Source organism: Sus scrofa, chromosome 7 (assembly GCF_000003025.6).
Source record: "Sus scrofa isolate TJ Tabasco breed Duroc chromosome 7, Sscrofa11.1, whole genome shotgun sequence".
NCBI classification, from domain to species: Eukaryota; Metazoa; Chordata; class Mammalia; order Artiodactyla; family Suidae; genus Sus; species Sus scrofa.
The window spans coordinates 24,868,257-24,895,241 of record NC_010449.5 but is presented as its reverse complement, the minus strand read 5'-3'; the positions used below and the strand labels follow the sequence as shown (position 1 = coordinate 24,895,241).

The window sequence follows — 26,985 nt, the reverse complement described above, 5'->3', positions numbered from 1 at the left end:
TTTTGTTAGTTTCTCAGAGACATTGCCACCTGTCGGGGGCGGCGGCGGTGCCGGGGCGGGGGGGGGGGGGGTATCGACTACTATCCAATCAACAGCTACAATTTTGTCACATCATCAGTTACCAGGGGAGGTTGTTCCATGAGGTGTCCACAGAATCACAGTATTTTTCAGTATTGAACTACTTGAAGGATCACAGTGCCTTCATGTCAACTGCACCGGTTGAGTAATTTCCCCAAATCTACCACATTGAGTTATCATGAACTAAGGACCAGGTTAAAGGTCTCCTAACTTGCAAGCATTTTCTTGCACCATCTCAACTCCTAAAAACACTCACACATTTGTCAAAATAGCTCTGTCTTCAAGTGAGAGAAGTGAATGCTCTTTAGGTTCAAACATGTGACTGGTCACTGACCAGCCCAGAGCTGGCTCACAATAGCAACCAGCAGTTTATGCTCACACAGCCATGCTTAAATATCCCAGTATTTCCGATGCAACTGTACCCATTCTTTAAAGTACAAAATTAAAACAATTCTTATTATTACTTTTGCTTTTTTAGGGCTGCACCTGTGGCATATGGTGGTTCCCAGGCTAGGGGTCTCATTGGAGCTACAGCTGCCCGCCTACACTACAGCCACAGCAATGCAGGATCCGAGGCACATCTGCGACCTACACCACAGCTTACAGCAACGTCAGACCCTTAAACCCACTGAGCGAGGCCAGAGATGGGACCGGCAACCTCATGGCTCCTAGTCTGATTCATGTCCTCTGCACCACGTCGGGAACTCCAGAACAATTCTTTTAATGGAGGAAAATTTCAGGTTCAGAAGAGAACCTTCATACTGGACCTCTGACCAGTAACTGCTGATGTCATTCCTCTCTGATGCTCATTGGTTCTCCCTACTGAGATCACCCAATCCAGGAACAGAGACATGAGCCCTTGGTTGGTGTCACTTGGGATGTGGGTGAAGGAGGGTTCAGCTCTTCTCTGAGTGGGACTTGGCTGCTCCCCTCACACCCTGGCCTGTCCTCTGCTGTTCTCCAGCATGGTGTGTCTGTGTTTCTCTGGAGGCTCCTGGTTGGCAGCTCTGACAATGATACTGGGGGTGCTGAGCCCTCCCCTAGCTTTGGCCAGGGATATTGCACGTAAGTGCCTCTCTTGGGGGTTGAGATATCATGGGGTGGGGGAAGCAGGGGAGTTGGCTTTGTCACTGTGTGCAGCCCATGTGGGGCTGAAAAAAATTTGTGCCATTTTCTTCAGTGACCACCTATGTTTATCATTAGGATCCTCAGTTTCTCCACAGTAAAGAAGGCTGGGTGCTTGCCTTCTTTATGAGAGGTGTATGAGTTGCCTCCATGTACATGAACCGTTTCTTCTCAACTCTCCTCCAATGAAATCTTTCCAGCCTTGCATCTCATTCCCTTGGGGTCTTAAGTAGATTTATAAATAAGGATGTCAAAATAACTTCTCATCTAGCAGTTTCCTTTATTGTGTTGAGTTATGCCCAAAAGGGAAAGTTTCAGCCCAAATTTTCTGAGGAATGAAAAGGAAGTAGAAAGTTCTCACCTAGAAGATCCTGTATTATGTCCTTAACAGGATCTATGATGTTGGTGTCTCTCCCTAATATCTAAGAATATATCACTTCCCACTGCCCGTAAAATCTTTTGAAACAAACAAAACACACACACACACACACACACACACACACACACACACACACACACACACACAACCCCCAGTGAAAATCTAAATAAAAAGAAGGAGCTTCAGTAATAAAAAAAGTCTTAACCTTTCTCCTGAACCCCCGTGTTTACAAGGAATATGTCTCTGTACTGGAAGTTCTGACGGAAGTTGGGGTGAGTTTTCTATTTATTTGTCCTGTGGGAAGCACCCTAAAGCTTAAGCAGAGATCCTTCGTACTTGGCATGACCCTGTAGATAAGGAGCATCCATGGGGTGCTCTTGGGTGCTCTAACGAACTGAAGGCATTTCTGAAACCTGACATAAGTTAGTGTTCATTATGAATCTATTTTAATTCTTTCTGCACAGTTTCTGTCACATCTCCCTATTCTCTGGCTTCAGCCCATGAGAAGGGATTCAACTAGTAGAGGATAAACTATATAACATTCTGCTTTTATAAGTCAAAATAGTCAAATATCAGTAATTTCATATGGTTTCAACCAAAACCCTGAGCAGGGTACAGAGAGAGTGAAAGTTGGTTCCATCCCATAGGGTGAAAGTCAATAAGCAAATCAAGGAATCTCATTGGGCTCTTTGAGCCTTGGTCCCAAATTTCATAAGGTCACTCATCATGCCTTCTTGGTTCCTAAATTAGCCATGTTTGGCCACCTCTCTTTCCAGGTGCTCCTTAGTCCTTCTCCAAGTATGTCAGTACTATTGCTGGACATCCCCGAGGTTTACATAGACCTCCAGCACTATAACAATCCATCGGAAGAGATGAAACTTAATGAAAACTTTCGTCTTTCTTAAAATCACCTTTTTTCTTGACTGTGGGTATTGCTTACAACTAGTAGGAGGAGTGAGAGGAAGTTTGTCTGAAGGGTCACAGCAATAGAAGAGATTTAATGCATCACCAGGATCAAAGGAAGTTGGAGCTGGAGCCACTTCTTGCTGTCCAGCATCATCCCCACAGAAATCAATTTCTGGAACCGTGGGTTTATTTGCTTACTACTTTTTTTTTTTTTTTTTTTTTTTTTTTTTACATATTGGATTCTGTTCTAGGCTCTGAGAATTTTATTTGAATAAAGTAGAAAAGCCTCGTCCTTTCAAGGAGCTAACAACAGGAGAGGAAGACAACAACCCAGTAAACACATAACGAATAAAAACATTTTAGAGATCGATAAGTACCCCGAAAGAGATCAATCAGGGATATGAAACAGTGAGAATTGTATTCCCCTGCTTCACTTCAGGTGGCTAGTGAAAGCCACATTTAGTTGAAATACAAATGATGGGAAGCCAGTCATAGGAAGGCTGTAAGGGAACAGGGCAAGCATGAGGTGGGGAAGATACTGATTTTCCTAAGGGACAGAACGGAGGCTAGAGAGTGGCTGAAGCATAGCAGGCAAGTTGGCACATGGAACAAGATGAGGTTGACGATGAAGTCAGGCAACAAGTGATGTCAGGCCCTGAGATCTTGGTAAAAAATGATAGTTTTATTTAACCAGCTATGTGAAGCTACTGAGGGTTTCCAAAAAATAATTTTATAAAAAATAATTATAGCTACCATGCAGAAACTGGATTGAAGGATTCGCCAGTGGTCAGGGAGATCATTTAGGGTCATGGCAGAATTCTCCATGGAAGACATGCTTGTGGTTTCAGTTGGTGTGGTGGTGACAAAGACAGCAGTCGTGATAAAGAGAACAGATTTGGGCAAGATTGTTGAGTAACTTGTTAACGAAGCATAAGGGGAAGAGGGAGAAAAATCAAGCTTATTCCTCAGGGCTTCGTCTCGAGTAATGCCTATAAACTTGGTGGTGCTGTTTATTGAGACAGGAAAAGCTGTGGAAGGAAATAATTTGAAGTGGGTGTTTAGGAGTAATGGTTTTATTCATATTTAGTTTGAAGTCATGTATTTGCATGTATGGGGAGCTGTCAAGCAGTCAGTTGAATATGTGAAACTGGAATTCAGGGAGAGGCCAGGGCTGGAGGTGTATATGGTGGGGTGATTGGCACATGTCCTGTGTTAACATCCAGGAAAGTAGAGGAGGTTGCACAGGGAGAGAGAGTGTGTGTAGACAACAAAAATGGGGCCAGGGCCAAGCCCAGAGGACCAAGGGCCAATGAGCCAGCAAAGGGGACTGGGAAAGGGTACCAGTGAGAGGAGGAAAATCAAGAGCATGTGATGCATGGACGTGAAGGAAAGCAGGTTTGTCAAGGAGGGAGGCGGTGACCAGTTGTGTGCATCCCTAAGAGGCTCGCAAGGTGAGAAGATGAGGGAGAAGAGAGCACTGGGTTTGGTGGACTTGACATGTACAGTAAGTGAAGTTTCCAAGACAGGGACTGGATTGGCTTGTTTGAAGAGAGAAAGGGAGCTGAGGAAGTGGAGTACAGATGCCACATGTGGGTAGCTGGAATCAGGGGAAGCCTGTGCCCTGGAATCAGAGAGTCAGCTGGACCGGAAGTGTAAGAATCCAAGAGAGAGAAGACAGGCTGGGAGATCTTGAGACCCAGAGACGTTCATTCATCAGCAAGGAAGCACTAGGGTGCCCTTGTGTGGGGTGGTGACGGGCTGTGCAAAAGCCATTCATTCATACAGCCAATATTTACTCGAGACCTAGTTGATGAAGATGGAGTGGGGAACAATTTGGTTTCCATGAGCATGGAGCATCCAGACATTTTGCAGTTCCCCTCTACCAGGCCTATACATTTTATCCTGTAAATCTCAAAACCACCCTCTCATATCTACAACAATTAAAAACATATATATCCATGGGGTCAAAATTCAAAAGATTTCAGTGACTTTGTGTCACACAGTTGGTGCTAGAACCCAGATGATATCGCATAAATCTGAGTTGACAGAAATTCCCTTTCTCCTATGTCAGCATACCCCTGTTGTACTGGATTCAAATATGCTGCCTTATTACATAGTAAGCAGTGGTTCTACTCTTATGTGTTCAAAAGGGTAACTGGTGATAAAAGTCGATGACTCTCGCCAAATGATGATGAAGTTATCATGTGCTTTGGAAAGTTAAGGAATAGAAAGATTCTGTGATCTTGCATTCCTAGGAGTTATGAAAATTAAAATAAAAATATGCTTATTGAGTATTTATTATGTGATCTGCAGTAGGAAGAGTGCTGGAGTCAACAGCTAAGAGAAAGTTTCATCATTTTGCACTTATCTGTCAGGTTCCATGTGGGTTCACGCTGTGCCCAGGCTGTCATGGGCATGTGAGGAAGAACAAACAGAAGTATGAAATGCATTCCTTCTTCTCAAATTGTATTAGCAAGCTGGGCTAGAGTTGCCGAATAAAACATAGGATCCGGTTAAATTTGAATTTCAGCTGAACAACAATAACTTACCTGAAATCTAAATTTAGCTGGGAAGGCTATCTTTTCACTTACTAAATTGGCGACCTTAAATTGTGTATGAGCCAGAGGAACAGTGTTGACCATACAAGGCAGGGAGTTCCCTTTGTGGCTCAGTGGAAACAAATCTGACTAGGAACCATGAGGTTTCGGGTTCTATCCCTGGGCTCGCTCAGTGGGTTGAGGATCTGTAAGGATCTGGCATTGCCATGAGCTGTGGTGTAGGTCGAAGATGCAGTCTGGATCCTGTGTTGCTGTGGCTGTGGTGCAGGCCTGCAGCTATAGCTCTGACGTGACCCCTAGCCTGGGAACCTCCATATGCCGCAAATGCGGTCCTAATAAGAAACAAAACAAAACAAAACAATACCATACACACTACGGTGAAAAATAACTTCACATATTTTAATTTTTTTTAACTTTGACATGTGTGAAAACAGTATTAGAGAATTTCTGAATAGTAAGATGGATGTGGATTGATCCAGAGTACCCTCCTCTCTGTCGTCATTTCTAAGAGGCAAAGTCTGGGGACCTGTTCTTTTGTTGTAAACTGTCTCTATGAGAATGTCATCTTTTTCTTACTTTCATTTCTTCTGAGGGAAGTGACTCGAGAAATAAGAGTTCTACATCGGGCCAAGTCTGGTAATTTAATGCCTAGTGCTATTATTGGGAGCAGAAGAAATGAATTTGTTGGATCATTGAAGAGGAATAAAAAATCCATGGCTCTGGTTCACTAATATGGATGAGTGGCCGAGAAATTAAGAAAGGCGGCAATGTGTCTGTCGATAAGTTACATGTCTTTGTAATGGGTTAGCAAAGCAAAGAATTAGGTCAGTTTGGTCCCGAACAAAGTAATTTTGCTGGGAAAATAGCTCTCTACTGAGGCTGGATTCTTCTTTTTAATTTTTTAAAAATTTCATCTTTTTAGGGCCACACCCGCGGCATGTGGGGGTTCCCAGGCTAAGGGTCCATACCGCAGCCACAGCAACGCCACATCCGAGCCCAGTCTTGGACCTATACCACAGATCTTGGCAACATTGGATCTTTAAGCCACTGGACAAGGCCAGGGATTGACCCCGAGTCCTCATGGATGCCAGTCAGGTTTGTTTCCTCTGAGCCACGATGGGAAATCTGAGGCTGGATTCTTAAAGGACTTAAAATTCATGTAGGACAAAGATTTCCAACAGTTAGGACCTTGACAAAACTTTCAATGTAATTCTCAGCTGCTCCATAACAAACAATGGCTTTTGCACCCCATGATCAGTGGTTTACACCAGAGGAGCTCCCCCAGTGAATGATCACCATCCTTCTTTACCCAATCTTTGATGTCTTCATATTTGGAAATATCTGGAGCCATTTAGTTGTCACACGGAAGGTTTTCCTCTGACATCTAGGGGTAGAGGCCAGGGATGCTGGCGGACAGCCTACAATGTGCAGATCAGATGCCCTCACCCTGAGAGCCATAATGACCTCTGACCTCATGAGGTCTGATATGCCAAGAGAGTTCTGGCACCCACGTCTTAAAAAAATCAGGATTTCTGGGGTTCCTGTTGTGGCTCAGTCGGTTAAGGACCTGACATTGTCTCTGTGGGGATATGGGTTTGATCCCTGGCCTCACTCAGTGGGTTAAGGATCTGGTGTTGCCATGGCTGTGGTGTAGGCTGGCAGCTTGGATTCACCTCCTAGGTTGGTAACTTCCATGTGCTTTCAGTGTGGCTGTAAAAAGAAAATAGTTTTTCTTTTCTTATTTTTTTGGTTTTCTGAGCTTTCTTGATTTGGAAATGCAGAAAAGGAATTGTGTCCCTGTATTGAGATTATGGTTTTCATCTCCTTAAAACTCTGTAATAGTTCTCTTTAAGTTAAATATAAAGTCAAAACCCTAATATTATCTCTCAGGCTTCTCAGGACCTGGCTTCACTTGATTTCCCTAGTCTGGGCTTTCCCCCTCCTCCCTCTCACTCTCTGTGCTTGAGTGCACTCTTTTCTCTGGTTTCTTGAAGAAGCTCATCAGCTCTTTTCAGGCTTTGTCCAAGGCAGTCCCTTTACCTGAAATGTGCCTCTTTCCCCTCAAACATATACACACACACACGCCCTCTTTTCCCCTCAGTTCCAGTCACTTTCCGTAAAGTTCAAGCTTCAAGAGTGAAGGGAAATCTGTTTTCTCCTTTTATTTATTTATTTATTTATGTATTTATTTATGTATGTACTTATTTATTTATGCCATTTCTTGGGCCGCTCCCGCGGCTTATGGAGGTTCCCAGGCTAGGGGTCGAATTGGAACCGCAGCCACCGGCCCACTCCAGAGCCACAGCAACGCGGGATCCGTGCCGCGTCTGCAATCTACACCACAGCTCAGGGCAACGCCGGATCGTTACCCCACTGAGCAAGGGCAGGGATCGACCCCGCAACCTCATGGTTCCTAGTCGGATTCGTTAACCACTGCGCCACGACAGGAACTCCTTCCTGTTTTCTCCTTTTTAGATTCGAAGGGGACCAGGTGTTCAGGGACTGAAGTGAACACGGTTAAGGAAGAGTTAATAGCTGTGGGAGAGGAGCGCCTGCCTTTCTGGTGGAGGCGTCTAGAAGGAGGCGGTGATGGGGCGAATCCTTGGGGAGCCTTAGCTTGGAGGTTTCCGGCCACGCATGGAAGCAGTGGGTCCCCAAAGGCTCTGGACCAGCGGAGTGTCCTCTGTCCTCCGTCCTGCCCTCCCCTCCGCAGCTTCCCTCTGCAGCAGGCAGATGAAGGAGAGCCTGTGGGTGCCGGGGGTGGGGAGGTGCCCGTGGAGCCTGTGAGGGGGTCCTGGGGCCTCCCCCGGGGCCAGGTGCCCCTCTGCTGGGGGGCGGTGCCTTCAGTCTTTTCAGGAGCCCGCCTGGTGACTGGATCATTGCTGTCCACGCAGCGCATTTCTTGCTTCTGGTGAAACACGAGTGTCATTTCTTCACTGGGACGGAGCGGGTGAGGTTTCTGGACAGATACTTCTATAATGGAAAGGAGTACGTGCGCTTCGACAGCGACGTGGGCGAGTTCCGGGTGGTGACCTAGCTGGGCGGCCTTCAGCCAAGTACTGGAACAGCCAGAAGGACATCCTGGAGCACTTTCGGACCGCAGTGGACTGGTTCTGCAGATGCAGCTACAAGGTCTATGCGACCTTCCTTGTGCTGCGGCGAGGTGAGCTCGGGGAGTGGGAGGTCGTGGGTGGTGGCAGAGCGTGTGTGAGACAGAGAAACAGACATACTGGACTCAGTCTTGAGTTGGTGTGTGTGCAGACTAGGAGTGAGGACTAGTTAGGAGGGTTCCTGTGAGAGGGTGTTGTCTGGGAGACCCTGTGTGTTTTTGTCAGTGTGTGCCTGAGAGGGGAGGGGAGTGTGTGTGTGTGTGTGTGTGTGTGTGTGTGTGTGTGGTTGTGGTGGGCGCCCTGGGGTCTGAGAGGACCAGGAGGGAGGGGACGGGGTGGGGGCAGCTGCAGGCATCCTTGGTGTCCCTGTGGGAGGCGAGGTGGGGGGGGGGAGGGAGGACCGCTGAGGGGGGAGGGAGGGCAGAGATGAGGGAAGGGGCTTCCAGCCTCTGTGGTTGGGGGCGGGTCTAGGGGAGGAGAGGGGAGGAATGTGAGAGGCTTGGGAGCCTGGGAGGACAAGAGCCACCACCTGCTCTTGGCCACGCCCTCTTCTCCTGAACCCCCAGAAATCTGGGTGCAGGAGTTTGTGGTGGAGAAAAGGTGTCAGGCTGATTTTTGAGAGGTGGGGGAGGGGACCCCCTGAGGCTCCTGTGACCTCTCAGAAGCTCCTTTGAGGTCTAAATTGCTTGGTTTTCTGTTTATTGAGCGTATATATTTTTACAGAGTTGACATGATTGTGAGACCAGCTTTCTGAATTATAATTTTGTCCTTGAAAATGCTGATGGTGCTGTTTTTATAATGCTAATCATATTAGAGGAGTGACATATTGTTTCTTTCCATAGTGTAACCATTTACTTCAGTTTCCCTGTGGTTAGAGCTTTTTAGTGTAACAAATATGGTCTAATACTACCTGGTAAATTTACAGTTTTTTAATTTTTAATTTACATTTCTTTGATGTCTATGATTCTTGAACATTGTTCACATATGTATTGGCTAACTGTTGTCAATACATATTCATCCATTGTCCTGACTGTGTTTATATTTGATTCAGGTCATTCTTTTTCAGTTTGTAAATTTAAACTTCATATTTTACTGCTTGTAACTCCAAAATATTATTTTTACTTGAATACTTATATAGAACTTAACATGTGGCAGGGACTCTTCAGTGGGTTGTACAAGACTTAACTCAGTTAATCCTCATAACCACTCTGGGAAGAAACACAGAAGTGTCAACATTTTTGTTTAACGAAATACATTGCAACATTGTTAGGAATATTTGCATTAATCTCAATTCTATCATTTGGTGATAGTGTAAAACTGTTCTTTTCCTAGTTTCTCTCTTCAAAAATGTGTATTTTGAGGCTGCCAGTGGCAAGAACTATCTCAGGCACTCAGCACATGTCAGTGAGTCCTAAGTTTCACCTTGAACTCAAGGTAAGCTTAAAAGCAGACAAATAGAAAATGATGCTAATTCCAGTGGTAGATACACTTGTTTTACAACAGAGACAAGTTGATCAACAGAGCATAAGAATTTATTAACAATCACTTTCTTTCCTCATTTCCCTGTCCTTCAGGGCAGGGCTCATGCTTTTCTTGGGATTCAACTCAGGGAGTTTCAGAATCACCAGTGTCTCCTTTCCTTTCCAGGGCAGGACCATTTCTCAGGTGTTCTGAGTGTGTGGAGACAGCATTCCCAGGACTTCATCCTCTGTCCCCACTGCCCTTCCCCCATCTGCACACACAGCTTTGAGTCCTATTTCCTCTCCAGTCAAATGAGGGTAATATAGCCGACATATGTTGAAGGCTAATTGCCTCTTATTATTTATAAACTTTCTGCCCTTCATTCCTCACATAAGACTAGGAGATAAATCACATTTTATCCCCTCTTATGGGTGAGAAAACTGAGGCACAGAGGAATGTGAGTATCTTCCCAGGATCAATCAGTAAGAGGCAGTAGTTAGATTTGACCCCAGGCAGCCTGGCTTTAGAAATGATGCTTGTAATGAATACATTATGTGCCATGCAAAGATTTGTAAACACTTCAATTCAACAGTAAGTATCTGTTTCATACCATGAAAAGGGAAACACATGCACCTTTTCCCAAGAGCTCTCAAATCTAAGAGGTGAATTCTGTAAGGAGGAAATGCAAGGCTCATGGCACTAACTCCCTGGGGCCACATGGCCCGCTGTGAGGGAGGCCGGCCTGGGACCTCAGGCTGGCCCAGGAGACTGGATTCAGAGAGGCAGCCAACCAAGGAGACGTGCTCTGTCCTCCTCACTACTCCTGTCTGTTGTTTGTCTCCTAGCTGAGCCCACAGTGACGGTGTATCCTGCAAAGACCCAGCCCCTGCAGCACCACAACCTCCTGGTCTGCTCTGTGACCGGGTTCTACCCAGGCCACGTGGAGGTCAGGTGGTTCCGGAATGGCCAGGAAGAGGCGGCGGGGGTGGTCTCCACAGGCCTGATCCCTAATGGAGACTGGACCTTCCAGACCATGGTGATGCTTGAAACGGTTCCTCAGAGTGGAGAGGTCTACAGCTGCCGAGTGGAGCACCCCAGCCTGACGAGCCCTGTCACAGTGGAATGGAGTGAGAGGCTTTCTGACTCTCTAGTCCCTCAGGCACAAGGAGGGGACGTGCTTGCCCCTGAGTGTCAGGTGTCTCCTCTCCTCTCAGCTTGTGTCCACTTGCTGCCTGTTCTCCTGTCCTTCAGCTGAGGTGACGGGGGAGCCCTGTGACGCCCTGTGCTAGAAATGCTCTGATGGGTTACAGACACCCTGTGATAGTTTCTCCAAACACCAATGCCCCCCGGGGAGGTAATTCTACCTGACAGGCAGCATGGAGGATGTCCCTGTTTTCAGCCGTGTCTCAAGTCATGGTCACCCTGTGGCCCCTGGCAGCGGTCCCCTGTGTCTGACTGGGCTCGTGCTTCTGACACTGCTGCTCTGGGTTGGTCCCTGTGATCTGAGAAGAGGCACATCCTCTACCATGTGGGGACCTGTCTGACACGAGTCTGACACGAGGAGAATCCAACCCAGCTCTGCGTCTGATGAGCTCTGTCACCCTAGACCAGCTACTCAACACCGCTGAGGTCCTGGCCTCTCATCCCTCGGATGTTGAAATCATGTGGCTTTATGTCAGGGCTGTGGTGTTCAATTGAGTTGAATGCCTTAGCCTTGTAGCTACTGAGTGTGCATTTAATTGAAAAATCAATTAATTTACTTTGTCATTTTAGAGCCCCACTGGTGGTATCTGGGAGGTCCCAGTCTAGGGGTGGAATCAAGGCTGTAGCTTCTGCCCTATACCACAGACACAGCGACACGGGTTCAGAGCCATGTCTGCTACCTATACCACAGGTCCTGGCAATGCCAGATGCTTACCCCACTAAGCAAGGCCAGGGATTGAACCCACATCCTCATGGATGCTAGTCGGGTTAGGTAACCACTGAGCTAGGACGGGAACCCCCTGAGTTTGCATGTCAATCCATTTTGCAGAAATGGACAATTATGCTGCTTTTTTTCAGGGCAGCTTTCTTCCCCATGTCACAAAGCTGTCAGTCTCAAATCGTGTATTTGGCTTTGGGGTAAAAATGACTAAAACTGGCTTCTTTTGTCAGGGGCACGGTCTGAATCTGCTCAGGGCAAGATGATGAGTGGGGTTGGGGGCTTCGTCCTGGGTCTGCTCTTTGTTGCTGTGGGGCTGTTCATCTACTTCAAGAATCAGAAAGGTGAGGAGCCTGTTGTCAGCCGAGATGCCCCACGGCCTTTTTGGAGGAAGAAATACGGCTTTGCTCGATTCGTTCTCTCTCTGTCACTCTTCTGGCGTAAGGCCTTTATTTCCCCAGTTTACTTCGGTTTCTTGGAAATCCAGAAATCGATGGTCATGGTGACTTGTGGGTGAAGCACAGAGGGGATGCCGGCCTGTAGAGATAAGACACGTGTTAACCTGAGTGGCGATTTTGGGCGGAGATTCTGGGGAAATGCAGGAGGAGGGAGTTGGGCTGATGAAATTACCCTGGGTTTGTGTGAGAAAACCTTCATAGGTCCCATGCTCTTAGTGTCTGCTGTCCGGTCTATCCTGACATCAGGTGCTGTGGGTTGTGGTTTAGAGAAATCTCAGTGGCGTGTCAGGGGCTGGGGACATTGTGTTTTGGGGACAGATTTACCTCCTTAGCTTCTAAGTGTATGTCTTCTCTGTTCTTTCCCAGGACGCCCTGCCCTTCAGCCAACAGGTAATGCTCTTTACCTCTCTTTTGGGGTTATTTTGTTTCCCTGGAACAGCTGGTGGAGTGACGAGACAGAGACAGAAATAAGGAAAGACTTGGACCAGCCTTCTGACCAGGCATTTACACTACAGTTTTTCTCACCACTAAGCAAAAGGCCTGTGGGCTAAATTAGTCTTAAGAATTTTTCCCCTTCTTGCCTCAGTGCTTTCGCATGAGGTCCTGAGAGAGGGTGAAAAGGAGCCACTTTTAGGGTTACCTCTGGAAACAGTCCCCTCCTTTGTGCCCTGCAGGCCTCCTGAGCTGAAGTGCAGGTGGTGACACTCCAAGCAAGCATCCTCTGTGCCAGCGTCTTCACAGCATGAGAAGGCTCCTGCTATGCTCTGCGTCCTCCCCCAGGAGAGCTCTTCCTCAGACTCTCCTTTGCTCCTGGTTCAGGGACCCTGCAGAAAAGGTCTTTTGATGGCTTTCTCAGCCTCCCCCCTTTGACCTGGAAGTTCCTTGTGTTGAGGGCTGTACCTGGTTGGTCTCTGTTGTTTTTTTCCTGGTTGGTCCCTGTTGTTTTCGACGTTACTGCCTCCTGTGCATCTGAACTCATCCACTGCCCATATTACCTTATTATGTTTTTCTCCAATAAATATGGAGTGACAATGGTCTGCCTCATACACCTTCAAAGAAAGAGGTCAAAAGAAAAGAGAAAGGGAGGATTGCATCAGAAAACAATGATGATTTTATTTATCTTCCTGAATTTTGGTCACATGAGGATCTAGAAAGTTTCCTTTCTTCCTTTCCAGTTTTTGTCTCGGGTTTTCTGCGTTGTGTCCTTAGGCATGTTTTCCTGAGGTAGGAGAGAGCCCTCAGTGAATCCATTTCCTGATGGTTCCCTACATCTTTGCATTTTCAAAGACAATCCTTTCCCCCATGGGACAGAGAATTGGGGCAACAGATGTAAGAAACGCAGGTAACTTGAAAGGATGCGATGCCCTCAAAATTTTTGTAACCATTGTCTTTGGTATCTCTTTTTTTTTGTTAGACTGACAGTGGGCCCTAACACTTCAATCTTTTTCTGTTCCTTAGATAAACATAACAGACATGCTGACTGTTTGGCTTGAGATGAATTTTTTTCTCATAAATACATCGCAGAAGGCCATCAAGACAAAGCCATAACTCAGGCTGATAAAATGTATTTCTGAGGCCTTCTATTTTGCCACAATCTTACTGCCCCAGGAATAGCCTGTGTGGGTTTAGCAGAAATCAGCAGCAATGCTTGGAAACAAAAGAGATTATATGAATCCAGTGATATACAACCAAACAATGAGATACTCTGCACTGCAAAAAAAATGAGAATATCTAGTTATGAAAAAAAATCTCTAAAATTCACTTTTAGTAGGTACAGGAGAGTGTATTCGGTACACAACATTTAGTTTAATAAGGCAGAGGAGGAGAATAGGAACATATAACTATCCTTACTAATTTATTATTTTATTATTTTTTTTGCTATTAAATGCCTCATTTATTTATTTTTTATGATTATTTTTTAATAGTTATTTCCCTAATACAATTTGTTTTCTACTGTACATACCTGTACACATTCTATTTTCTCACATTATCGTGCTCCATCAAAAGTGACCAGACATAGTTCCCAGTGCTGCACAGCAGGATCTCATTGCTAATCCATTCCAAAGGCAATAGTTTGTATCTATTAACCCCAAGTTCCCCAACCACCCCCTCCCTCCCTCTCCCCCTTGGCAACCACAAGTCTCTTCTCCAAGTCCATGATTTTCTTTTCTGTGGAAAGGTTCATTTGTGCCTTGTATTAGATTCCAGATATAAATGATATCATATGGTATTTGTCTTTCTCTTTCTGACTTCACTCAGTATGAGAGTCTCTAGTCCCTCCATGTTGCTGCAAATGGCATTTTTCCTTACTAATTTAATCTATTTATGTATCATTTCCTTGCATTTGTAAATAGAAACAATGAAGGATTTTTTTTTTTATAAATAGGTTATAGAGGACAGAAATAAAAGCAGGACTTTTCCAAATATATCTTATTTAATAATTTTAGCTAGAGGCATATTCACGTACCAAAACATGTAACTCAATTAAACATGTAAAGTTTCAAAGGTGAGACACAAAAACGAAAAACCAACTCTAATTATTGAAACAAACTTGACAGAATTATAGGATGGGAAACAAGCTAGAAAAGTAAATGGAACTTTTCTTAGCCTTGCATTAAACTTTGTGGAACATTGTAAATCAGTGTTTAGTTCTAAATTCCATAGACTTCAGTAAGGTAAAGGAGTTGGGTAAGTTCAAAGAAAGGTCACTAAATTAGTTAAGGAGGTGGTGGGTCCTGCTACTGGATTCCATCTGAAGAGTCAGCTTTAAATGCAAATTAAATCTAAAAAGTTTATTTCAAAGTAATAGTAATTTGAACATAATTTCCCCAGAATCCAAAACAACTATTATTTTCTTTTCAACCAAATTCAAAGCTGATGCCATGCATATGTTAATTATAATATGCATTGTTTATGTGAAACAAGTTATCTTCTTATAGCAATTTGATAAGCTGATTGCCATATCTCTAATGGGCATACAGTTTGGATAAACCCTGTTTGATGCCAGTTTGTAACTTTACTCTCACTTTGTTCTCTGAGATGAAGAAAAGAGCTGTCTCCTTTTATTTGCGACCTGTGGTCTGACATTATAAAGTAGAATGAAATGAAGGGCATGCATATTTCAATTTAGGTGCTTCCTGTTATAGCAGCAGAAAAATCCAACCTAATTTGCTTTACTTTTTTTTTTAACTTATTATCTCACATAACAGATCCACCCAAGGTAGCGAACCTCCAGAGTTGGTTAGTTGATCAGGCCAGCGGCATCACCAGTGATCATAAAGGCAGGGAGAGAGAACTCTCTCTTTTCTTGTGCTGTCAGAAGAGCAACTCGACTTTCCCAGAAAGTTCCTGTTGGACTCATTTCCTTCCCAAGTTAGGAGGACCCTGTTACTACATCAGTAGCTCAGACAGACCATGATTTCACTCTTTGTGAGGTGAACCTGCCTCCTCTGATGTACATGGGAAGAAAAGGAGCAAAATCATTTTTTTTTCTTTAGAAAGAATTGTTAGTATGGGAGAGAACAATTTCAAGATAAGGAAATCATAGTATCTGGTACTATTAGATTGTTTGCATTTTGAATAATTGCCTCATAAATTATGATAGATTCTTGATGAGAAGCATCCATTCAATGTTTAGTTTTTTTTTTAACACTGAGTATTCAGTGCCAGCCATCACCACCCCCTCCCTAAAACAGACAAACATGCAAAGAAGCAGGAGGTTTAGTTTTTTGTTTTTAGAACTTAAAATATTGATTCATAATTTTATGAGGAAAAATGTAATTTTCAGGGAAATATTTGAAAAGAAAGATATATAATGAGGAATGACTAGCCTTATACCATGTAAAAACTGTTATACATCTATTTTAATAAGTACTTTTTTGGGTGTTCATTGATTCATCATAGTTCATAAACACCAGTAAAACAGAGTCCAGATTTCTGAAAAATTAAGGATTAGTTTAATGTAGAGTTTCAAGTTGTTAGTTTTTGCCCAAACTCATTCCTTTTAACAAAATGAATCACTGGTAAATAAACATTTAAACATTAAAAGAATGTGCAAATTAATTAATCAGGTTTATTATGATTTTCATTACTGTCATCATCACTGATTATGTTTGAGAATTATGTTTGAGAATTATGTTTGAGAATAAAAAGCCTTTCTAATCCCTGATGGATTAGTGATGGGAATGTACAATATTAAAACTATTTTGGGGAGTTCCCGTCATGGCTCAGCAGTAAAGGCGTAGGTCACAGGTGGGGCTCGGGTCTCACATTGCTGTGGCTGTGCTGTAGGCCGGCTGCTGCAGCTCTGATTCAACCTCGAGCCTGGGAACTTCTGTATGCTGCAGGTGTGGCCCTAAAAAGAAAGAAAAATAATGTAGCCATGGTTTAGATAACTTCTTATTGAGTGGCCTCTTCATTCTTATTTTAGCGACTGACTAGATTCCTCTGAAAGGTTTTTTCTTTAAAATCAGTTTCCAAATTCTGAACTCTAGAGTCTGACGGGTGTATTTTTCACACAGGTGATCTTTAGCGTCTCTAGATGGATGTTTAAAACATTTTGGTTTCACACATTTATATCGCTTGTGCAACCTATGGAATAAACATGTGACCAAATTATGGATGCTAGCAATGAGTAGTGAGGGCTGTATGCTCCAACATTCTCAGAACGGCACTACAACATTGAAAGACGATTCGTTTGACAGGCACATCATGTAGGAAGCGATGTCATGACAAAGGGAGGAGCTCCTTCTCCCACTTGGGGAAAATGATTACTAGTAAGTTTATTTTCTGAAGGTAGAAACTTGTGTATATGTATGTATATACATACATATATGTGTATATATTAGTATATATATATGAGTGTGTGTGTACATATATATATATAATTCCTTATTTATATACATTTATAGAAAGGAAATAAAAGATATTATTATTTTGCTTTTTAGGGCTGCTCCCGCGGCATATGGAGGTTCCCAGGCTAGGGGTTTAATTGGAGCTACAGCTGCTGGCCTACACCACAGCCACAGCAACGCCAGATCTGAGCTGTGTCTGTGACCTATACCACAGCTCATGGCAACTCCAGGTCCTTAACCCACTGAGCGAGGCCAGGGGATGGAACCTGAGTCCTCATGGATGCTAGTCAGATTTGTTAACTGCTGAGCCATGACAGGAACTCCTGATAAAAAATATTATTCCTAAAAGATATTATTCTTTATTTTGAATGAAATAGACAACATTCCAGACACATGCCTGGAATCACTAGGTAGTGGCTAGTGGAAAATCTAAGAATTTTGAAAAAGAATCTGGGAATTCCCTTTGTTGGGCAAGGGGATCGGCAGCGTCTCTGCAGCACCAGGATGAAGGTTTGGCTTCCCGCCTGGCACAGTGGATTAAAGGACCCAGAGCTGTGGTGTAGGTTGCGACTGTAGCTTGGATCAGATCCTCAACCCAGGAACTCCATACGACACTGGATGGCTATAAAAGAAAAAAAGAAAAATAATCTGGCTAGTATCTGTGTTGTGTAAAGTGGTAGACACTTTGCCACGGCACTATTAACACAGGATTCGAAGCAAAGGGAAAGAAAATGAATAGTCTTCCTACAACATATTAGTGGTCAGGCCCATGTGTAGGTGTCTTTCCACGACTCCTCAATGGCAGACTTTCTAGTTCTAAAAAAAGGTAGTGTGTTCAGCATTATAAAACCCAGGTAACTGGAATCAAAGAATGGCATTTGGAAGCTGAAGAAGTCCTGTCAGCTGACTCAGTGCCGTGGTGTAAACACTGGCTCCATCCTCAAAAATGGAACATCCCTGAGTTCTCCCTGAAAAGGGTCCTAACGGGTTTGCTGAGGGTGAACATGGCCTTTGAATGGCACAGTCTTTTGTTGAGGGTACATGTATTTCCCCGTAAGAAGAAATTGGACATGTTCATCCATTTCTTAGTATTAATATTTTTTTTCTTAGATAAAGGGACCACTGGTCTGTTTTTCACTTTAGGTTCTAGATTAGTGGTGGTAGCTTCTGAAAACTGCAGAGAATATTCTGAGACTAGTTGGAGAAGAGAGGGACAATCTGTGATAACTGTGGCTTGCTGATAACTAAGAGCTCTTTTTTACAGATGTGACCTTTCAGCCTTCGTAGAAGTGAGTCGTAGTCTGTGAGGATTGAAAGGACTTCAGACACCTTCTAGTGCTACAAACTTCAACCTACTTGCTGTTCAACAAAAGTCTGTGCATCGGATGTCGCTTGTTTGTTCTCGAGAACGTGATGATTTTTCCATAAAAACAAACTTGTGTCTCATGCATCAAGAGCAAAGACTAGAACTTCAGTAGTGATAACTACTTTCTTCCAGGAACAAAATTAACCACCTTTTCCTTGGGATAGAATCCCTTCTTGACGCTTCCCTGACACAGCAGGAGTTGAGCAGGATTGTTTCTCCTGCTTTCAGTGAAGAAGTTCAGGCTTGGGATTACCTGCAGGATTGAGGGTTTGGTGACAGTTGCTACATTGTTGAACCTGAGCTTTCCTTCTGTGGAATTAATATTGCAGAACATTTGAAACAGACAATATTTAGAGCAGCACATTTTAGTTATTCATAAATGTATAGACCATACAGCATTTAGGTCATAATTGGTTCATTCTCTTTAAAAATACATCGCACTGTTAGCAAATTATCTATCAGATTTAGATGAACAGGTTTTGATACTGTTCTCTTTACCTCTGTTTCAGTATGGTCTTGATATAGAATTACTTTGTCATTCCTGTTATCCTATAATCTACGGTGAACCTTATTTTAGCTCTCCCAGATTAACACTTGTCACAACTAGTTAATTCTGAGTAAATTATGGTTTTTCTCTTTGTCAAATGTGATATTCTCCTGATTGCAATGGTACAACTTCCAATAGTACTGAACTATTGCTGGGTCAAGGGTCTTAGATTTTTCTCAAATTCAGGCCCTTAGTGACTTTTACCCCACCTCTCCAAGAAATTGTGATCTTTCCACATTAGCAGAAATATATTGTTCCAAAGTAAATGAGATGCTATTTCTATTCTATTCCTAAGTGTTCATAGTTGCACTACAGTGTGCTGGTAAATCTTAAATAATATTTGAGAATAAGATTAGATATAGGAATTTGAAGTGCCATCTTATCTTCAATAAGGAGACTCCTGGAGAGTTAAGGATGGGATCACCTAAGAGAAAGCAAATTTTGGCCATTTCCAGAGAAGAGTAACAACGCTGATCATGGGAATCTTTTTGAGGAAATTAGAATTGCTACCAATGAGCTTTCCCAATGTATAGAAAATATTGTATTTATTAAAAAGAGTAGTCTGATTGATACATGGATTCATGAATTAAAGTGACAAGAATAGTTTCAATCCATGGGACACTATTTTCCTCAGAAATTCACTGTGGGGTGGTATGATGTAAAGGCTGAGCTTGTGGGGCCTGGGATCACTATAGCTTGGCTCAATCTGTGGTGTACCATTTACTAGCTTTGTATCCTTTTAAAGCTTTTTTTTTTTTTTTTTCCTTTTTAGGGCCGCACCCGCAGCATATGGAGGTTCCCAGGCTAAGGGTCCAATCGGAGCTACCCCTGCCAGCCTACACCACAGCCTGGCAATACCCTCTATAATGTATTCTTCACCGAAATATTTTCTATCTTCCCTTAGAATAAAACAAGAGAAGGGGACATATCCCCAATAAAATGAGGAAATCAGGCTGAACTCATTTTTCACATAACATGTTAATTATTTTAAAGGAGAAGTATTGTGTTAAAGGTTGACTTTCAGTTCTTTATCAACTCCTCAGCCTCGTACATATTGTTATTTGGACAATATTAGCAACACTGGATCCTTAACCCACTGAGCGAGGTCAGGGATCGAACCCCCAACCTCATGGTTCCTAGTCAGATTCGTTTCTGCTGAACCACGCGATGGGAATTCCCTTGTAAAGCTCTTTAACCTCCATCCGTTATGTTATTCTTCTCATCTATAGGACTGCAAAGTGCACTGAGGCAATGTGAGAATTAATTTTAAAAATGTATAAAATGTCCTTGTATAATTCTGCATACAAAATAAAATTCTCAAAAATTGCTCAATAAACGTTACTTTAAAAAAATTTTTTATTGTCTTTTTGCCATTTCTAGGGCCGCTCCCACGGCATATGGAGGTTCCCAGGCTAGGGGTCAAATCGGAGCTGTAGCCACCGACCAACGCCAGAGCCACAGCAACGCGGGATCCGAGCCGGGTCTGCAACCTAAACCACAGCTCATGGCAATGCCGGATCCTTAACCCACTGAGGAAGGCCAGGGATCAAACCTGCAAGCTCATGGTTCCTAGTCGGATTCGTTAACCACTGAGCCACGTCGGGAACTCCTAAACGTTAGTCCTTTTAATTGCAGCATGGAGAGTACTCTGTCACTAGACATGTTAAGGCACATAAAGAAGGATTGCTTACCAGAACCTTAGATAGATAGCTGTACTTTAAAGTTCATTCTGGGGAGTTCCCTTCGTGGGGCAGTGGAGACGAATCTGACTGGGAACTGAGGTTGCAGGTTCGATCCCTGGTCTTGCTCAGTGGGTTAAGGATCTGGCATTGCTGTGGAACTGTGGTATAGGTCACAGATGGGCTTGGATCCTGCATTGCTATGGCTATGGTATAGGCTGTCAGGTATAGCTCCAATTATACCCCTAGCCTGGGAACTTCCATGTGCCTCAGGTGTGGCCCTAAAAAGAAAAAAAAATTCACTCTGAATATGAAATATTATTTTTGTATTGATATAAGGTGTTAACAATCTAAGAGAAGAATTATGTGTTTAAAATTATATGACCCTGTCAAAGGATGTAACTCATAGTATTTTCCATCATGTTCTACTTCTTCCACTCTCTATAACGTATTCTTTTTTTTGTTTTGTCTTTTTTCACTTTTTAGGGCCACATCCTCGGCATATGGAGGTTCCCAGGGTAGGGGTCGAATTGGAGCTGTAGCCCCCGGCCTATGCTACAGCCATAGCAATGCCAAATCCGAGCCCCGTCTGTGACCTACGCCACAACTCACAGCCACGCCGGATCCTTAACCCACTGAATGAAGCCAGGGATGTCAAACCCAAAACCTCTTGGTTCCTAGTCGGAGTTGTTTCCACTGCGCCACGATGGGAACTCCCTCTATAATGTATTCTTCACCAAAATATTTTCTATCTTCCCTTAGAATAAAACAAGAGAAGGGGACATAGCTCCAGTAAAATGAGGAAATCAGACTGAACTCATTTTTCACATAACATGTTAATTATTTTAAAGGAGAAGTATTGTGTTAAAGGTTGACTTTCAGTTCTTTATCAACTCCTCAGCCTCGTATATATTGTTATTTGGACAGCTGGCATTCCCACATTGTTCTAAGCGCTCTACAAAAGTACCTTTGAGAAGCTCCATTCCACATAAAGCATAGCCTCTAAGCTCCTTTCTCTCTATATGTGTTTTGGAGATGCCACTAAAGTCAGGGACAGCATCAGAAGACAGACCTGAAAAGAATTTTCACTCGGGTTAAATTATTGTTAACATCAAATTTTCTTCAGTTTCTCAGAGACATTGCACCCTATCAGGGGGTACAGACTATTGCCCAATCAAGAGCTACAATTCTGTCACATCATCAGTTACCAGGGGAGGTTGTTCCCTGAGGTGTCCACAGAATCACAGTATTGAAATACTTGAAAGATCACAGTACTTCATTTAAGTGTACAGGTTAAGTAATTTCCCCAAATCTACCACATTAAGTTATAGTGCAATAAGGACCAGGTTAAAGATCTCCTAACTTGCAATCATTTTCTTCCACCATCTCAACTCCTAAACACACTCACACATACATTTGTCAAAATAGCCCTGTCTTCAAGTGAGAGAAGTGAATCCTTTTTAGGTTCAAATATGTGACTTGTCTCTGATCAGCACAGAGCTGGCTCACAATAGGGACCCACATAAAATATTTCAGATGCGACTGTATCCTTCCTTTAAAGTACAAAATTAAAACAATTCTTTTAAAGGAGGAAATTCGAGGTTTCAGAAGAGGATCTTCGTACTGAATTTCTGACCAGCAACTGATGATGTCATTCATCTCTGATGCCGATTGGTTCTCCATAAGGCACTCACTCAATCCAGGAACAAAGACACAGATGATGTCATGTAAATCTGAGTTGATGGAAATTCCCCTTCTCCTATGTCAGCATACCCCTGTTGTACTGGATTCAAATATGCTGCCTTCTTACATAGAAAGCAGTGGTTCTACTCTTACGTGTTCAAAAGGGTAACTGGTGATAAAAGTCGTTGATGACTCTCGCCAAATGATGATGAAGTTATTATGTGCTTTGGAAAGTTAAGGAATAGAAAGATTCTGTGATCTTGCATTCCTAGGAGTTATGAAAATTAAAAATATGCGTATTGAGTACTTATTATGTGATCCACACTAGGAAGAGTGCTGGAGTCAACAACTAAGAGAACGTTTCATCATTTTGCACTTATCTGTCAGGTTCCATATGGGTTCACGCTGTGCCCAGGCTGTCATGGTCATGTGAGGAAGAACAAACAGAAGTATGAAATGCATTCCTTCTTCTCAAACTGTATCAGCAAGCTGGGCTAGAGTTGCCGAATAAAACATAGGATCCAGTTAAATTTGAATTTCAGCTGAACAACAATAACTTACCTGAAATCTAAATTTAGCTGGAAAGGCTATCTTTTCACTTACTAAATTGGCAACTTTAAATTGTGTGTATGAGCCAGAGTAACAGTGTTGACCATACAAGCCAGTGAGTTCCCTTTGGTTTTCTGAGCTTTCTTGACTTGGAAATACAGAAAAGGAATTGTGTCCCTGTGTTGAGATTATGGTTTTCATCTCCTTAAAACTCTGTAATAGTTCTCTTTAAGCTAAGTATAAAGTCAAAATCCTAACCTCATCTCTCAGGACCTGGCTTCACTTGATTTCACTAGTCTGGGCTTTCCCCCTCCTCCCTCTCACTCTCTGTGCTTGAGTGAACTCTTTTCTCTGGTTTCTTGAAGAAGCTCATCAGCTCTTTTCAGGCTTTGTCCAAGGCAGTCCCTTTACCTGAAATGTGCCTCTCTTTTCCCCCAAACATAAATACACACACACCCTACTTTTCCCCTCAGTTCCTGTCACTTTCCTTAAAGTTCAAGCTCCAAGAGTGGAGGGTAGTCTGTTTTCTCCTTTTTAGGTTCGAAGGGGCCCAGGTGGGTCAGGCACAAGGTCAGCCCCGACCAGGTGTTCAGGGACTGAGGTGAACACGGTTAAGGAAGAGTTAAGAGCTGTGGGAGAGGAGAGCCTGCCTTTCTGGTGGAGGCTTCTAGAAGGAGGCCGTGATGAGGCCTTAGCCTGGAGGTCACTGGCCAAGCATGGAAGCAGTGGGTCCCCAAAGGCTCTGGACCAGCGGAGTGTCCTTTGTCCTCCATCCTGCCCTCCCCTCCGCAGCCTCCCTCTGCAGCAGGCAGATGAAGGAGAGCCCGTGGGTGCCGGGGGTGGGGAGGTGCCTGTGGAGCCTGTGAGGGGGGCCTGCGGCCTCCCCCGGGGCCAGGTGCCCCTCTGCTGGGGGGCGGTGCCTTCAGCCTTTTCAGGAGCCCGCCTGGTGAATGGATCATTGCTGTCCACGCAGCGCATTTCTTGTTTCTGGGGAAGCTCGAGTATCACTAGTTCAACTGGACGCAGCGGGTGCTGTTGCTGGACAGATTCTTCTACAACGGAGAGGAGTTCGTGCGCTTCGACAGCGACTTGGGTGAGTACCGGGCGGTGACTGAGTCTGTGAGGCTTGAACGACCAGAAGGATTTCCTGGAGCAGAAGCGGGTGGAGGTGGACAGGGTGTGTAGACTCAACTATGGGGTCTTGGATACATTCCTGGTGCCGAGGCAAAGTGAGCGCGGGGAGTGCGCGGCTGGGGGGTGGAGGGCAGAGCGTGTGCAAGACAGAGACACAGACATATTGGACTCAGTCTTGCGTTAGTGCGTGTGCAGACCAGGAGTGAGGACCGGGTAGGAGGGTTCCTGCGAGAGGGTGTTGTCTGGGAGACCCTGTGTGATTCTGTCAGTGTGTGCCTGAGAGGGGAGTGTGTGTGTGTGTGTGTGTGTGTGTGGGTGGGTGGGTGGGTGGGTGGTGGTGGTGGTGGTGGGCGCCCTGGGGTCTGAGAGGACCAGGAGGGAGGGGACGGGGTGGGGGTAGCTGCAGGCATCCTTGGTGTCCCTGTGGGAGGCGAGGTGGAGGGGGGGAGAGGGAGGACTGCTGAGGGAGAGGGAGGGCAGAGATGAGGGAAGGGGCTTCTAGCCTCTGTGGTTGGGGGCGGGTCTAGGGGAGGAGAGGGGAGGAATGTGAGAGGCTTGGGAGCCTGGGAGGACAAGAGCCACCACCTGCTCTTGGCCACGCCCTCTTCTCCTGAACCCCCTGAAATCTGGGTGCAGGAGTTTGTAGTAAAGAAAAGGTGTCAGGCTGATTTTTGAGAGGTGGGGGAGGGGACCCCCTGAGGCACCTGTGACCTCTCAGAGGCTCCTTTGAGGTCTAAATTGCTTGTTTTTCTGTTTATTGAGTGTATATATTTTTACAGATTTGAAATGATTGTGAGACCAACTTTTTGAATTATAATTTTGTCCTTGAAAATGCTGATGGTGCTATTTTTATAATGCTAATCATATTAGAGGAGTGACATATTGTTTCTTTTTATAGTGTAACCATTTGCCTCACTTTCCCTTTGGTTAGATCTTTTTTTTGTGTGTAACAAATATGGCCAAATACTAAGTTTAAAATTTATGTTTTTTTTAATTTTAATTTATATTTCTTTGATTTCTAAGGTTCATGAACATTTTTTTTTTTTTTTCACATATGTATTGGCTAATTGTTGTTGCTGGGCTCAAAACTGTTGCCTATTCCTCTGGGGTTCTGGTGTTTTTCTCATGAATTTATGAGCTCTCTGTACAATAAAATCAACAATTTGCTGACATCTGATTCAGCAATTTATCAGTTTGTGGTTCATATTTTGATTCAGTTCATTATTTTGGAATTTAGAAAATTAAACTTTTTCCAGGTTTCTCCTTTAAAAATATGTATTTATTGTGGCTGCTAGTGTCAAGAATTATCTCAAGTATTAAGCACATATTAGTGAGTCCTAAATTCTGCCTTGAACTCAAAGGTTAGCATAAAAACAAATATAAAATGATACTAATTCCAATAGGAGATATGCTCGTTTTACAAAAGAGACAGATTGATCAAAGGAGCATAATTATACGAACTTTTAACAATTACGTTCCTTCTTCATTTCCCTCTCCTTCAGGGCAGCGCCCATGCTTTTCTTGGGATTCAACTCAGGGAGTTTCAGAAGCACCAGTGTCTCTTTCCTTTCCAGGGTAGAACCATTTCTCAGGTGTTCTGAGTGTGTGGAGACAGCATTCCCAGGACTTCATCCTCTGTCCCCACAGCTCCCCACTGCCCTTCCCCCATCTGTACACACAGCTTTGAGTCCTATTTCCTCTCCAGTCAAATGAGGATAATAAATAGCTGACATATGTTGAAGTCTAATTGCCTCTTATAATTTATAAACTTTCTGTCCTTCATTCCTCACATAAGACTAGGAGATAAATCACATTTTATCCCCTCTTATGGGTGAGAAAACTGAGGCACAGAGGAATGTGAGTATCTTCTCAGGATCAATCAGTAAGAGGCAGTAGTTAGATTTGACCCCAGGCAGCCTGGCTTTACAAATGATGCTTGTAATGAATACATTATGTGCCTTGCAAAGATTTGTAAACACTTCAATTCAACAGTAAGTATCTGTTTCATACCATGAAAAGGGAAACACATGCACCATTTCCCAAGAGCTCTGAAATCTAGGAGGTGAATTCTGTAAGGAGGAAATGCAAGGCTCATGGCACTAACTCCCTGGGGCCACATGGCCCGCTGTGAGGGAGGCCGGCCTGGGACCTCAGGCTGGCCCAGGAGACTGGATTCAGAGAGGCAGCCAACCAAGGAGACGTGCTCTGTCCTCCTCACTACTCCTGTCTGTTGTTTGTCTCCTAGCTGAGCCCACAGTGACGGTGTATCCTGCAAAGACCCAGCCCCTGCAGCACCACAACCTCCTGGTCTGCTCTGTGACCGGGTTCTACCCAGGCCACGTGGAGGTCAGGTGGTTCCGGAATGGCCAGGAAGAGGCGGCGGGGGTGGTCTCCACAGGCCTGATCCCTAATGGAGACTGGACCTTCCAGACCATGGTGATGCTTGAAACGGTTCCTCAGAGTGGAGAGGTCTACAGCTGCCGAGTGGAGCACCCCAGCCTGACGAGCCCTGTCACAGTGGAATGGAGTGAGAGGCTTTCTGACTCTCTAGTCCCTCAGGCACCAAGGAGGGGACGTGCTTGCCCCTGAGTATCAGGTGTCACTTCTTCCCACACCATATTTTTATTTGCTCCATGTTTTTCTTTTTTTTCAGCACAAGTTCCTGAGGTGATATTCTATATCTTCTCTCTAGTCCTCTAGTAGTTTATAAATACGCTTTGATAATTTCTATAAATACCTATACCTGCTGGTGAGACAATTCTGTCTGGTGGGCAGAGGTGTCCCTGCTTTGACCTCCATGGGATCACAGTTCATGGAGGTCACAGTTCACCACATGGCCCTGGGCTCCATGTCCCTTTGTTGGGCTGGGCTTGTACTTCTGACATTGTGGCTCTGAGTTCATTGTGACCTGAGAAGAGGCACATCCTCCACAATGTAGGGACCTTCCAGCCATGACGGGAGTCCAACCTCAGCTCTGCCTTTGATTGACTCTGTCACCCTAGACCAGCTACTTACATCACTGAGACCCTAGCTTCTCATCCATCAGATGTTGAAGTTGAGGCCTTATGTCAGGGTTGTGATATTTAAATGAGTTCAATGCCTTAACCTTGTAGCTTCTCAATGTGGTTCTTGAATCTCTTTTTTCTACCAAGTCACCAATTTTTCCAGTTCTTTCAGG

General features: G+C 44.1%; 1 protein-coding gene, 2 long non-coding RNA genes and 1 pseudogene across 3 annotated transcripts; 3 read left to right on the top strand and 1 right to left on the bottom strand.

Annotated features, from left to right (window-relative positions):
* Positions 1,016-13,030, top strand: LOC100153139 (HLA class II histocompatibility antigen, DRB1-4 beta chain-like). Its single transcript, XM_013977715.2, is given in 7 exon segments — positions 1,016-1,143; positions 7,941-8,078; positions 8,081-8,209; positions 10,463-10,744; positions 11,772-11,882; positions 12,363-12,386; positions 12,671-13,030. Coding segments are annotated over 7 exon segments (798 nt in total). The 5' UTR covers positions 1,016-1,043; the 3' UTR covers positions 12,685-13,030.
* LOC110261499 lies at positions 6,797-23,026 on the bottom strand. Its single transcript, XR_002345628.1, has 2 exons — positions 22,947-23,026; positions 6,797-6,948 (listed from the first exon to the last, which is right to left on the bottom strand). It is a non-coding gene; the product is annotated as an uncharacterized LOC110261499 (long non-coding RNA).
* Positions 14,228-18,860, top strand: LOC110261498. Its single transcript, XR_002345627.1, has 2 exons — positions 14,228-16,771; positions 18,114-18,860. It is a non-coding gene; the product is annotated as an uncharacterized LOC110261498 (long non-coding RNA).
* On the top strand, positions 25,911-26,411 carry LOC100153969 (annotated as a pseudogene).